Consider the following 15,067-nt stretch of genomic DNA (forward strand, 5'->3'; position numbering starts at 1 on the left):
TGACATTAAAGGCATAACCGTCACAAGATTTGTTCAATTGCGAAAGGGGCAGTGCAGAGGTCCAAAAAGCTAAAACCAAAGGCGATATAATTAGTCTAAATGCTTTTCTATTACTGAAATGAGATAAAAAAGGGATGAAACCCTGGGCTTCATTCTCACGCCACCGTCCCCATCCCAGCATGCCTTACATAAAACAAAGGACAGTTCTACCCACTAAAAGCACTGCTCGAATGAAATTCCCATTTGAGCAAATCGAACTATGCTCCGTGTTTCTCTAGGTTAGGTAGGTTGACCCACCCATGATGAGCGGCAGGGTCAGGTAGGTCGGTACATGTCCGAGCCGCTGATTTGCGGATGAACGAGTCCAAGCTTGGCATCATCTGTTGATCTCGAAACCCTCCAATCGCCGTAAAGAGGCACCCGTAAAAGCTCCTGATTCCTCTCCACCATCATGTAGGTGGTGTCTATGCGCGCTCTGACACTCTTCGCAAGGTGTGACAGAACAGGCAAGGCGGCTTTTCTGGGGTTTCATCTCTAAAACCAAAACCACGCTTGTCAAAGTGACAGTTTACAGTCGGATTCGCTGATTGGGCTCTTTCATGTTTGCGGGGAACGTTCCATCCTACCGGTTTAGCGATCGGCGCGGGTTGCAACCAGAAGCGGAAGAGCTTGCGGGGAGGGGCACGGAGGAGGTTTCCTGATGCGAGCAGTTTGCCTGAAACTATCACGACTCATAGCTGCGAGCGCATGGTCCAGTATCAAGAGTTTTTGATATCCTTTGATGAAAACTGCCCCTCTCTCGACGTTAGAAACCGAGGAAATGGATCGCGAGCCGAGGCTCAACTTCAGAGCTCGGACGATGATAGTTTCATCTGTTCAAGCTTAAATATCGTTGTGCCAGACCACTGGGAACGGAACCAGACAACCGCACATACCTTCACTTCGCCAACAATCACTTCTACTCTTCACCACTTACTTTTCGCTCTTTACCAGCCTCACCATGAAGTTCTTCGCTCTCACCACAATTCTCGCCGCCACGGCCTCGGCTCTGCCCACCTCTAACTCTGCCCAGGGGCTTGAGGCACGCCAGCTTGGTACAACAACTCGTAACGATCTGATCAACGGCAACAGCGCTTCCTGCGCCGATGTCATCTTCATTTATGCCCGAGGTTCAACAGAGACGGGCAACTTGGTTCGTAGAATTTGTTTTGATGACAGCATCACTCTTCTTACACATTCAATAGGGAACTCTCGGTCCTAGCATCGCCTCCAATCTTGAGTCCGCCTTCGGCAAGGATGGTGTCTGGATCCAGGGCGTTGGCGGTGCCTACCGAGCCACTCTTGGGGATAATGCCCTCCCCCGCGGAACCTCTAGCGCCGCAATCAGGGAGATGCTCGGCCTCTTCCAGCAGGCCAACACCAAGTGCCCCGACGCGACTCTGATCGCCGGCGGTTACAGCCAGGGTGCTGCACTTGCAGCTGCCTCCATCGAGGACCTCGACTCGGCCATCCGTGACAAGATCGCCGGGACTGTTCTGTTCGGCTACACCAAGAACCTGCAGAACCGTGGCCGAATTCCAAACTATCCTGCGGACAGGACCAAGGTCTTCTGCAACGTAGGCGACCTCGTATGCACAGGTAGCTTGATCGTTGCTGCACCTCACTTGGCTTATGGTCCTGATGCTCGTGGCCCTGCCCCTGAGTTCCTCATCGAGAAGGTTCGGGCTGTCCGTGGTTCTGCTTGAGGAGGACGAAATTTTTAACAGGCGGGCCTGTTAATTGTTGCGAGGTTTCAAATTTTGTTTTTCTGTGGAATAGCGAAGATAGATTGGTTCAACACTCAATCTATTACAATGCCCATGTTTCGAATTAAAGAAGCAATGAAAGGTGGTCTACATATCGCTTTGTCCAAGAAAGCTCAACCAGGCTTCCATACCTTGAGCCAGTCGAGCACAAGTTTCATTGCTCTCGTTTGAATCTTGCCAGGAAAGGCTAACAGACAAATCATGGCCTTTGACAGACAGGGCACTTACCTGCACGAATGGGCCCGCCAGGTGTGCGCTCAAGGCGAAGTTCGCCTGATTTATAGACCACCTCTCATTCCCATCATGCACATCTGTCCCCGACTCGCTTCCCCCATCAATAACACCGAGATTGGTTACAATCCAGGATAACTCGCGATCCCTCTTTGCTTGATCTCCGTGATACTCCTGCCAGTCATGCACCAGCTTCATCAAGCCAACAATGTTGTTTTTCAGGCCGGCGTTCAACCTTTCCTCGATATCCCCACGGGCGATCCTTGATGCTGACCATATCTCCTTCTCAAGATCACGGACAGGCTGGGTTTCCCAATTGTTGGCTCGGGCTTTGGCCCGAATCTCCGACACCAGGTCGCAGTCAAACGTATGGTGGATAGTCGACACACAGTTCTGTACGCTACGCTGGGAATCAGCTGCATTGTCTTGTCTTGGGTACATGAATCTCCGCTGGTCCATTGCAGTGGAGGCAGTGAAAGCGCGGGCCTTGTTTTCAGGGACGTAGCAGGCCAAACATGCCAGTATGATGCCGTGAAGGAGGCCGGTTAAAGTGGTATCATGCTGGCGACAGGCGGCAAGAATACGACAAAGGGCTGCATTTTGGATGTTGAAAGAAGTTGTTTGGGAAGCATATGACCCGAGTTGAAGAGGGGCCCACGTGGCCTTTGCCGACTTGGAGGAGAGCAACGATGGGCCGAAGGTATGCCATACTTGTGAAAAAGCAAACCCGAGAGTTATGGGGTGTTTGGCCAACTTCTCTTGGGGAAGAGGGAGATCTTGCGGGGTCAACGCAGTCGGGATTGCGCTCGAGTCCGGAAGAAAGGAACCCCAGTTGGTGGGTTGATTGAGACTTTGCAAGAGTGAGAGATGAAAAATCTTGCCGCTCATTCCATCGCAGTTTGCGTGATTCCAGATGAACATGACGTCAACGAAGCCGTCTGTTTCAGTGCGCATGAGAAGAAGCCTCCAGCCGGGTTTAGTCTCCAGGTGTTCGAATTTGGCATCAAGCTGAAATAGAAGATTTGCGTTGTACTGCTCGTCGTAGCCCGTTGAGTCGGCGAGAACATGCCACTGGATGTGATCGGCCAGGTCAATCGTCGGAAGCGAGACCCAAGAGGGCCTTCTCGTGCTCTCGCCGACAAGCCCAACTTGCAGCATCGGAAACTGGAGTATTGTCTGTGCGACGGCATTTTCAAACCTTCGCACTACTTCCTTTTGCATGTCGAAACTTGCCAATGATGGAGGGAGGAGATAGCGGCAAGTGACAGTGGTGCCGCAGTAGTGTCGGACATTGTGCAGGGCGGATTGATACAGTTCACTAAAGCTTGTTAACACTTCTCATACAACTGAGCAGGGGAATCAGACAGTACAGGCAACCAAGTCGGCGTAGGCGAGTCTTTGCTACGGGCAATTCGACAGTATAATCCAATCCAGCCATAATGAAATAGATGTAGTGAGGTTGTTTATTGTTAAGGCTCATGCGGTAAAACAGTCAAGACGGCTACTTATATACGGTTCTTTACCCCTGATTGCTATGATACGGCTACGGAGGTTTTGGATAATCTCCGTCGCCGGAAGAGGGTTTTGAGGCTCAAGTCCGGCCCCTGGGTTTGCTGGTACGCGCATGAACCGCGTGGCTGCGTCGCACTTTGACCCTGGCAATACGAGAGTCTAAACTCTAATCCAATGCAAAGACACCAGAGCACTAAAGAGATCGCTGCTGCCTTGAGATCTCACTAGTGACATTAACCGAATTATGGCCAGGGATGGCCCTAACACTGGTGCGTCATCGCGTGGTCGCCCTTCCACGGGCTCCCGCGGGCGCCCGCGGGCTCCGTGATCACTGATTTCCAGCACTCTCCGATCCACAGAGACAAGACAAGTGCAAAGCTTGGTCGTGGATCTAGTTGGAAAAATAAAGAGCCAGCAAAATCTGCCAATTGAACGGAGCCCGAGGCTAGATCCTGGAGGAGCTTCAACCAATGTCATAGAGAGGGATAAGAAACTGGGCGCCGCCACAAGTACCAACGCAGGTCACCGTTGTGAGCCTGATCGCGAGCCGCCTCTGATATTTATCTTGTGGGACCCCTCAATCGCACTTTTCTATAATAACAACGACACGACACTTATGACTGCCCATAGCCTGGCGAGGCTTGCGGGGGCTCTTTCCAGATTTCACGACACTTTCATGCAACTTATAATGATCAAAATGAGTCAAGTCTTCAGTGTAAAAGATGGACATTGGTGCTGATCGGATGCAGAATGTTGTAAGGACCGGATTTAAGGCTGATTTAGGCGCTTATTGATAGGCAAAGTCAACAAAACTCTCGGTCGATAACAAAGTCAGAGTAGCATTTTCTAAGCAGCTCTTACTATGAAGCAAGGACAACAGATGGAAAGCCAGGATAAAAAGCTCATTCTGTATTGCTGTGACTATTCTGTTTGTAAGTGTCTAGACCATGCGGAAATACATCAAGGGATGCGAATGAGTCGGGGTCAGTTGTCGCTATCCTTCTATCATATCTTTCCGCATGGTCGTGCAGTCATTCCAAGAGAGCCCGCTTTGGGTTTTGTATCTGGCTAATAAACCCTGTCTGAGGCCCTCGCGGCAGCCAGGTCCTCTGGTTTGTTTGTCTCCACGCCCATGTATTTGTCGGTCTCACCGATTTTTGCCCAGGGAGCAAAAGCCTGTCATACAAGTTAGCAATAGTACGCATCTTATTAGGCTTGAAACGCAGCTCACATTCTTAACATTATGCAGTGGCCCAGCAAGTTCAGGGAAATGCCTGCAGAGCACATCTTTCATGGTGTTGTTCTGCACCCAGTTGATACCTTCATGGGTGTAAATCTCTGGGCACCAACCATCGCCGGCAAGGAAACGGTCAGACTTGATACGGCGACTGGCCATCAGAATGAACACACGGAAGGCGGTGTCACTGAAACCGAAACCTTCGGGCAGAGGCTCGCTGAGAGTACCGACAAGGAGGTCTACAGCCTCAATGTCACCGTTGTAGACCTCGTCCAGATCAGCAGCCAGCTTCTCATCCCCACCAGTGAGCTCGATAAAGGTGCGGGCGGGGGGCATGTGGAACAGACGACGGAAGGCATTGTAGCGAGGGACGCCGCGTTCACGATCCCGAAGGATGTCGATAGCACCCAAGTCCAAGTGACGGCCCTCGGGGAAATCCTTGTCGTTCGGGATAGTCAAATCGCGGAGGAAGTTGGGCATGTTGTGAGCACGTATGGCACCTGGGTAGTTGACGCCGAAAGAGTAAAAAACGTCTGCAAAGTCCAGTCCTAACCGTCCGTTATCTCCTTCCTTATCTTCAGCCTTTGCCTCTAGAGGTTTGCGGGCGGACTCGAAAGCAACTTCCTTGATTGGGAGAGTGCCCTCGTGTTGGCCATCCTTGACGTTGAAGAAGGCGATGTTGTCAGGGATGAGAGGATGGAGACGGTAGACAGACACAAACTCCTCGGTGAGACAGTATGGAACCTTATCGTGGTTCACATCCGAGCCTGGAATGCCGGAAAGAACCTCTGACTTGTTTCCAAAAGGCCTTCCAAAAACGTGCCAGAGCTAGGATAACTCGGTTAGTTTTCCATCCACTGAATACGACTTATTTGAACAACAAAGACTTATCAGACTCACCTTTTCACCAAGAAGCCCCCACCAGTTCGCATCCATGGCGATCTGTAGGGTGGGATGTTGCAGAATACCAGGCGTCCACTCAACAGTATGGATCTTAGCCATAAGCGCACAGTTGACCAGTCTAGCGGTGTCGAAGATCTGATCGCTTGACCAGGTAGGATTTGAAAGGTGAAGCTGCTTAGCGATAGCGTTATGCTCGAGGGCGAAGAGCGTGTGCAAAAGTTCAAGCCCAAGCCACCAATTCTGACGAAACCCTGTGAGGGGAATGTTGTCCTCTCCACGGGGTAAGAACTGCTCTCCATCGCCAACAGTAACTGCAAGCTGTCCGGGATGAGTCTTGTCACACTTGGCTCGCAGTTCTCTCGTTTCGGCCTCGGTAGACCCATAGATCTGGGAGGCGTCCCACCAGTGTGTGTTCTCGTTGTCGTACGCTGGTGTTTCACCATCCTGCTCAGAGAGATCATCGGCCTTTTTAGTACGCGGAACGGCCATCTTCTTGTCAGACCATCCATCATCTGGGTTCAAGGGAATGTCAATGTGAGTCTCTTTTCTTGTGTCGAACATGTGCTGCGCCCAATCGTGCACCTGGAACTGGATCCAAGCAGCAGCGAGCAAGTTCACAATGACAGCAGGCTTGAACTCGCCATCGGGCCGCGCAAGGATTCTCTCAGAGATGACTCTCGGATTTGGCGTGAGAAGCTCCTTCTGGCTGGGTTGTTTGGTTTGATCTCTCGGCACATTGCGACCGAACCTCATTCCAACACATCCCATCTTGGGTGCACTAAGATCATTGAAATAGCCATTCGAATTTCGCGAAGAAATGAACTTGGAGTCCTTCATGGGGCATGATGCAACCGTACCCTGAGACCCGGCGTCAGGATAAGTGTCGTACAAGTTCTTCTTGCGAAGCTCGTAGCGCAAAGCGAGGAGGTTGAAGATGCCGATCCAGGCGGGGAGTTTATGCCAGTGAATGAAGGTGTTGACGACCTTCCAGAAACCAATAAAAAGAGATTTCAAGACGGGCTCAAGGAAAGAAACCATTGCGAGGAAGAAGGCACTCAATATGGCAAAAAACGACTTGGAGGCGGCAAGGCCACCTTCGATAATTTTAGAAGTCATCGGTTTTATGTGAAAGATTTGTCAAGGCTGTCGATGCCTGTCAGAGAAGTAGTTGGGTGAGGGCCATGAGAGACTTTTTATACATTTTTGAGGCATGCTTCTTACCATTTAGCATGTAAGGTTCTAGTTGGGAAGCCATTTTCACATGCACCCGAGCCATATGCTGAAGATTAGTATTATCCTTGACTTGATAGGCTTTCAAATATCCTTTTGGCCCTCCTGGAGTGTATCCCGTCTTAGACATGGCTGAATCTAGGAACGGCCCAGGCCATTCACATTCACTCATGTCCATACCAAGCCACAGACCATCAGCCAGCCACAGCCTTTCAGCTAGCTAGCCATACTCCACCAGACTTATCTTGTGCAAGCTCGCATCGAAGAAATGCATAAAGGGCTTATGCATCCAACATAGTTGTGCCAGGTAATCCCAAGGCTCTAGCACACAATCTCTGTGACATCGATTCCCCAAAGTGTGGTAAAGGATCATGGAGCCCCTCATTGCTTATTCTTGGCGTTCGTCCAGATGGTAAGCATGCGGTTGATGCAACCGACATGTGGCCGCACTTCGACACATTCGGCCGCGCCTTTTCAAGTGCCCACCCGCACCTCCGCCAGCCCATGACCATTGACGTTTTATCGATTTTATCCCCTTGGACATTGTCTCACCCCGCGCAAGCCATGTCCGGTCTAGAGCAGCCACAGTAGGTTTGCCGTAAACAGAAGCGGAGATGTGACAAGGGGCTTCCACAACTCGGCACCTGTCGCCGAAGCGGCAGGGAGCACGACTACTCGTCCGTTGCTGAGAAAAACGACGAGTTCAACTGGCGACGGACGCGCGTCGCTTCCCTTGAAACGGCCTCTCGGAGCGGCTGTTTAGTTACGAACACACGCAACTCAGCTAGTAACCTTGCCGCGACGAGTTCAAGCAACTCGCGGCCAGTCTCGTCGCCTGTGGAGGAAGAAGACCTGGACATGGGGATCGCCACTTGGTCTCCCCACGAATCGTCTATGCCCCACCCGGGAGCTTCTCTGCCGTGCTCCGCTTTCTTTCTCAACAAATCCCGTGTTTCGGCAGAGGGGTAATTTTCTGACTCTCCCATTCGTGTTCATACCGCAGAGGCTTCTCGATGAACTGGGTTTCAGCCGCGGAAATGGAGGAAATTGCTAACATATATTTCGACAGCATCCACCTTTGGTTACCCATTGTCTCAAAGCGCAGGCTTGGGCGCGAGACCAGGGCACCTGGAATGCAGCCTTGGTGCTTGAAAGGTGAATGAATTATCATTTGGTGTTACCTTAGCTTGAGTGGCAGGTACAGCTACCAGCGAACAGCGGATGTGCTATGGTCTTTATTTTACTTGCTTATTATATATGTTAATTATTAAAACTTATTATCTTATAATAAATAGCTAAGAAGACATAGCTAAAAGAAGTTATTTAAGTTAATACTATAAACTGATATAAATTATAAAGTACTTTATAGGGAGTAGTTTTATTGGGGTTGCCTCACGTGATGACCATACTGCATAATAGACTTCCCGGCTCGGAAGGTTCACTGAGGGGTTTTCTTCCCTCTTGTAACTGCCTCACGGGGAGTCAATTGCTCGCCTCGGCAGGTGTCTCGTTATCTCTCACGCAGTTAAGACTCGACTTTTAGTCTCTAAGTTATTCTCTCGCAACTATAGCACTAATAAGGCTGCATATACCCCCCTTTCCGCCCCCCTCCCCCCGCTATATGATGATGCCCTCTAGCGAGTCTATCACTATCGCGCCTGCCCTATAGGACTCCGCATGGCCTCTACCCTATATCTAGGAGACCATAAGCGCCGCAGACCGCGCCAGCTAGCTAGGTTAAATATAGCGGGATAGGGCCAGGCGTCTAGAATTAGATATAGCCGAGACTGACCTCCGCCGGAGGAGGCCCCAGGGGGACCTATAAATCGACGAGGATAACTAAGAGGAATACCGTGAGCTACCCCCTAAAGTAAAACCACTTATTAATATATTCCCAGGTATCTCCGCCGCCCTCCTTACTCGTATCTTCGAGAGGAAGCTAAAGGCAACTAAACTCATACGCCTTAAAGAAAAATCGGTCACTGATCTAGATTAGGAAGACAGGGTCTTTAAGATGACCAAGTCAAGAGAGGCAGTAGGCTTTAAGAAGATAGCGCCATCGCTCAAGGACTAGGGCCCTAACCCCTAAATATAGACCGGCTATTTCCTTACCTACCTGGCAGCTATAAGATACCTCTTCGGCGATAAGTACCCTAAGGCGGTCCCCAATATGCTTATATTTATGAGGCAGATCTTAGACTTTGCTTAGACCTATCACTAGTTAGAAGTAATACTCCTGCTTGCTCTTAACTTTTATTAATATATACTAGATAAGGGAGAGCTATTAATGGATAGCTACCTAGTTACGGCCCAATTCCGCGAGAAATACCTCCGCCATAACCTCACCCTACTAGCTAAGTCACCACCGCATTCCCTAATAGCCTAACCCCGATAGGCGAGATAGGCCAGATCTTTAAACAATGAGATAGAGGTTTGCGACAAGTTTAATACGATAGGGTGCCTCTGGGAAGGCTATAAGAGACGTCACGAGTACATAGTATGCGGTTTAGGCGACTACGGTGCCTTGTCCTGCCGCAAGAAGAAATAACAAGCTAGCCAAGCGGTAAGGAGAGGCCCTAGCGAAAATAACGGGATAGCCTCCTACCTACTAGCAATAGGCGCGATACTATATAGTTAACCGGCGAGGCCTAACATAGCCACCTAGTACCCCGTCTTTAACCTAGAACTCCTAAAACTAGAGTTCTCTCTTTTATTACTATATATGTAAAGCTGGAGTAACTTCCTCTGCTATTATCCCGGAAACCTTAGGCCCACCCTCGTGGGCATCCTAACGTATGGTATCTAGATAGGCTATAGAGGCAAGAGGTAATCTTACCATTCCACTAACTACTATATATACGAACCTAATATTATTACGGAAAAATTAGCAGAGGATCTTAGGCTCTATCGGGTTAGATTAACCTCTGAGCCTTCCTTCATCTCGCCGCTTAGGTTAGTTCTTAAACAGGATAGGGGATAGCGCCGTATCTACGACCTATCATAGCCCCCTGACCGAGGCGTTAACCAGGGTATACCAGATAGCTAGTTAACTATCAAGTATATAAATATCGACGATATATACGACTAGGTTATACAGGCCGGCCCAGGCTACACAATCATTAAAAGGGATATCAAGGATGCCTTCTAAATAGTCCCTATTGCTAAGGATAACTAGCACCTCCTAGCCTTTCGGTAGAACGATTCTACCTACGTCGAGTACTGCCTCCTATTTGGCCTAGTAATAGCCCTATTTCTATTTAACCTCTTTATGGAGGCTCTCTATTAGATACTCTAGTACTTCCTCCCTGTATTCTATATAAACTATTACCTAGACGACTTCATCGCTATTATAAGATCGCCCTCAGTGTCCGACCCTGTGGGTGCCTTTGACGAGGTCTATAATATCGTAACCGACCGCCTAGGCATCCCTCGCAACACCAAAAAGGATGAGCAAGGGATATATGTCGCGGTCCTAGGTATCTAAATCGACTCTATTGCGATAGAAGCTCGCCTACCACTAGAGAAGTTATGCCGCGCTATATTAGACGCCGCAGCTGCCCTAAATGCAGCGAGTCTCAGCCTTAAGTAAACCAAGAGTCTTATAGGCTTACTAGCCTTCTGCTTAAGAGTCGTCTAGCTAGGAAGAATAAGGCTATAATCCCTATATACCTTCTAAGCCGCCTTCCTACGTGGGAAAAGCGCGCGCTGCTATATTCCCTATGAGGTACGTAATGATTTAGAATAATAGAGGGACTTCTTATCTCTCTTTAATGGCATACTCCTAATCGACCCCTGCCGCTGCTACATCACGCATCTATACATAGATGCCTCCACCATAGGCTAGGGGCTCTTTTTCTTTTCTTCCAAGTCTATATTGGACTACTAGCTAGCCCATTGCTACTAGCTTTATATAAGTAATACTGCCATATTGGCCCTTGCTTAAGACGTATATACGCATATTAATACCAACGAAATAGACGCCATCCTATAAGGCTTCCTACTCTTCAGCTATTATTAGCTTTATTATACCCTCGTGGTCCATATAGATAGCTCTATAGCGTACATAGGACTAAGTAAAGGCTTTCTTTATGGTCTGCCTAATGCACCTCTGAAGAGCCTGCTTATCCTAGCCACGGCGAGGGATATCCAAATCATGCCATATTAGCTACCCTCCGGGGAAAATATATTAGTAGACGCGCTCTCGCGTAATAACCTTCAATAGATTACTAATATTTGCCCTCACTAGTAGGACCTCTCGGTATTAAACCGCCCGCGTGGTTCTCCTCACGAGCTCATTAGCTTAACGCAGGCCACCTAAAGCTGCTCTAGAACGGGCTCAGCGCCAACACGCGCTCCATATACCTCTCTACCCAGCGCAACTACGAGAGGCACTACGCGCTATAAAACTTGCCAGCGTGGCTAGCTTTAAGGCACTTATTGACCTCGTGGCTAACCTTATGACTCCTTAGCAATTCTGGCTAGAAATTAGTCAAGCTAAATATAGCCCTAGCAGACTTAGCTGCCCTCTAGGCCTACTATATTAATAACTTTCTTAATAATAAACTCTTTAATAATAAGCATTTCTGCCGTCTTATTAATAGCGCGAGAAGACTTAGCCTAATGACTAAAGTATGAGTTAGAAAGCTGATTTCGCGTGAGGCTATTATAGCGCTATCCGCGGGCTTAGACACACTTCCGCTACAGCCCTCGCAGATGACTATTAACCTCAGGGATGATCTAAACTTCGTAGTTGCCTGCTAGGTGGCATTTACTGGATTCCTCTGCGTCAGAGAATTTATATATAAGAGAGAAGACCTTGGCACACCTTCTATCTTCTTAGTAACAAAACTAATGCGCTTAGATATCAGATTCTTATCTTTATCTAATTATGCTTAACTTATACTTAAGAGGAGTAAGACAGACCGCTGCCACGAAGGAGTATAGATTATCCTCGCGAGAATAGGAGATAGAGTATACCTAGTCGACGCGCTTTAAAAGCTACTACTTCTTGACCCTAAGGAGCACGACGCCTTATTATTTTTCTTCCACGGAAGACCATTTAGTTATAATAATTTCTTATCTACTTTCTCTATTAAACTAAGAACTCTTAGGTTATAAATAGATGGGTACTTAGGCCATAGCTTTTAGAAAGGTATAGCGTAATATACGCATAATAATGGGATTCTTAACGACCAGATTTAGATGCTTAGGAGATAGACCTTAGAGGCATTTAGAGTTTATTTTACGATAAACGCGTTAGTCTTGTATTAGCTTAACTACCAGTTCTAGATGGGCTCGCCGGCGCCGCTATCTCTAGTTTAACTACTGTCCCCTCTACCATCCTAGTTTGGCCTAGGTCATTTAGGCCCTCTTTGACGCTGTGGTCTAACACGCTTATGCATAAGACCATAGTAATAGGTGACCTATTGCGGCTAAACTATATATACTTTGTCCCTCTTGACTACGTGAGGTTACTAATAAAGGGAGTAATTTTATTGGGGTTGCCTTACGTGATAACTACACTATATAATAGACTTCCCGGCTTAGAAGGTTTACTGAGGGGTTTTTTTCCCTCCTGTAACTGCCTCACGGGGAGTTAATTGCTCGCCTCGGCAGGTGTCTCGTTATCTCTCACGCAGTTAAGACTTGACTTTTACCCGCCCCACCTTCCCTCTGTATATAGCATTACTACAATATATAGATACTTGCCTCCCTACGAGGGAGCGCGGATAGGCCCTCTCTGACGCTGCGGTCTAACACGCTTACGCATAAGACCGCAGTGATAGGTGACCCGTTGCGGCTAAACTATATACACTTTGTCCCTCTTGACTGCGTGAGGTCACTAATAAAAGGTAGCTTATATAGGAAAGCCCCTTTTGCCTTTGCTACTAGGGCCCTTTCTCGCAACGGAGGCTCTGCGCTTTTTCTACTTAGTAATAATCATCTGTCTTAGTATTATGACTCCTCGATTTGAGCTGAAGCCTCTTTGTGGGTAGAGTTATATTACGCATCAGTCCTCGCTGCGAAGATGGCGGCTTACTTGATCACGCGATTGTCATACGTTCCAGCGAGGGAAATCCAAGGCTAGAAGCCGATTGCATGTCGAATCGCAGAGATCTGCCTCCACCCTCTCGCCAATACCTGCGCCAATATATTCGCCAACACCCTCGTGACTCATCAGCCGCAGGGAGGCTTTCTAATACTGGTTCGCTGAGCCGGGTTAGGAAAAACTCCCGTCATCTTTAAATGCGTGCCATGGCTTTCTCATGCGCGCACCGTGTCCTTTCTTCAGGGAATTACATTATTACTTCCAGAATCCACCTGCTATGTCCTCTGGCGAAGAAGGGTCCAGCGTCCCGAGTGCCGAAGACAAGGCCAACCGGCTAGCCTTGGGGCCATCGTCATCGCTTCGGTGGCTTTTATCGTAGCATTCCTGCAATTTCTGCTCGAATATTTCGCGTCTTCCGAAGCCCTCAGCAAATGTACATACGAAGCAATCGGGCCGTCAGCAAAAACACGTCAAGTTCCGTCCCAACTGGCGTTTCTTCAAACTTCGTGTCAAGTATCCCTTGCTTAACCTATCCTTCGCCGAGGTTTTTACGGCCGCTTACACTTCCGAGCTGTTGGCTATTGACTCGCTGAAGTCGCCACCACGACGGGTGTGCGAGGGCAAGCCGCGCCGGGGTTGGCAAGCCATGCGGGAAACGGACAGCCTTTCTTTCAACATGGTGTCGTAAGTGTCTGTTTGCCCAGCGTTGGTCAGATACATTTGCGACGACGTTGACTGATGCGCGGCCAGGGATGGATTCCAAAAGATAACTCGCGATCAGAATATTACAGTCACTAGCAAAGACCTCACATGGAGACTGTACTTTATTCTCGTCTTGTGGAAAATTACCCACACTTAGAAGCCTATGGTCCGTCCTAGAGCCTTGTGGGCCCAGCTCCTAACGGCCTTTGGGATCCGAGACATGAGTAGCCTGATATATCGACATGCTGACGTCGATATGATCCCGAGCTCGATCGGTGCGCGGATACAGAGGGTGGAACTTTTCGATCTGGGCATCATAGCGTTGCAACTCGGGTTCAAGAAGGTGACTATCGATACCCGCAATCGAAGGTTTACCGCTGTAAGTGACTTTGGCACTATCAAGGCATTGAAACTAGACGAGCTTGGCAAAGTAATCCGGTTTGAAGGGGATATCCTTGCCATCCATCACCAAATAAGCTTAGGCTCATTTGTTTGAAACGTGATGGGAGGCACCGGATCGGCCAGCAATGGACAGCTATCTTTTGGCTTAAAATATACTACTAATGGAATGTTCTATCCACTTGTCGTAGAGAGCGCCTGCGGTCACCTTGAAGCATGAAAAACGGTAGTTGAAAGAGCCTTGTTCTTCTGAAAATAGAGGCATCGCCTAATGTGGTAATATAACGGCGCACAGCCCCTTTAGTGGGGGTGCTCTGACCAATCAGAGCGCGCTATCGTTCAACACCACTGAAGCTACTTGACACAGCCTTATCTCAACGATGAGACCAGAACAGATTCGATGAGGAGCAAACGGAATTCATTGTAAGGCGTCTCGAGGAGCAGAAAGGATGTATTATCAAGGGGGAGGTTTCTGCAGAGGCGTCGCTGCTCGAGACCCCTTCCGGCCGATGCTGACTTTGAAGTGGATCAGCCTGCCGGTCCTGGTAACGACCAAGCATCGGACGACTCTTCGGAGGAGAGATCGGAAGATTCGGAAGACTTTGAGCCCAAGGAGCTACAAAAAACGACAAGGGGTCTCAGTGCAAAACACCTCGGGAATCTACTCGAGGTCTGGCCACAGAAAAACCGGGCCAAAGAAAGGGTACGTTCCAACTCTCGCTTGAAAATAGCGATGAACCTGTTCCAATCTTGATCATCTAACGGACGCTTTAGACAGCCTTTTTTTCAATGGCAAAGAGCTACTGGCCTCGATTTACCTACCATCCTGGCGGCTCTGACCACCGCTTCCCTGGGAAGTTGTGAGGTGGGATTTCCATCGGGCATCATCCTTTACTCTCTTGCGGCATTACAAATCAGTCCAGTGGGTACTCCTCATGGTACTCCGGAATGGCAGAAGCTTGCGCGCAGAAAGTACGGCGATTTTTGATTAGTAGGATA

At 48.8% G+C, this 15,067-nt stretch overlaps 3 protein-coding genes across 3 annotated transcripts; 1 reads left to right on the forward strand and 2 right to left on the reverse strand.

The window, feature by feature from the left end:
• Positions 1–1,000: 1,000 nt before the first annotated feature.
• On the forward strand, positions 1,001–1,745 carry NCS54_00761200 (Cutinase; the record flags this gene model as incomplete). Its single annotated transcript, XM_053153028.1, has 2 exons — positions 1,001–1,192; positions 1,245–1,745. 2 exons carry the CDS (start codon positions 1,001–1,003, stop codon positions 1,743–1,745), a joined length of 693 nt encoding a protein of 230 aa, XP_053009003.1.
• A 147-nt stretch (positions 1,746–1,892) lies between these two features.
• On the reverse strand, positions 1,893–3,474 carry NCS54_00761300 (Hypothetical protein; the record flags this gene model as incomplete). Its single annotated transcript, XM_053153029.1, has 2 exons — positions 1,893–3,354; positions 3,407–3,474. 2 exons carry the CDS (start codon positions 3,472–3,474, stop codon positions 1,893–1,895), a joined length of 1,530 nt encoding a protein of 509 aa, XP_053009004.1.
• Positions 3,475–4,616: 1,142 nt separating this feature from the next.
• Positions 4,617–6,804, reverse strand: NCS54_00761400 (Hypothetical protein; the record flags this gene model as incomplete). The annotated part of the gene is made up of 3 exons (XM_053153030.1): positions 4,617–4,724; positions 4,780–5,613; positions 5,686–6,804. 3 exons carry the CDS (start codon positions 6,802–6,804, stop codon positions 4,617–4,619), a joined length of 2,061 nt encoding a protein of 686 aa, XP_053009005.1.
• Positions 6,805–15,067: the final 8,263 nt, after the last annotated feature.

Source organism: Fusarium falciforme, chromosome 6 (assembly GCF_026873545.1).
Source record: "Fusarium falciforme chromosome 6, complete sequence".
NCBI lineage: Eukaryota > Fungi > Ascomycota > Sordariomycetes > Hypocreales > Nectriaceae > Fusarium > Fusarium falciforme.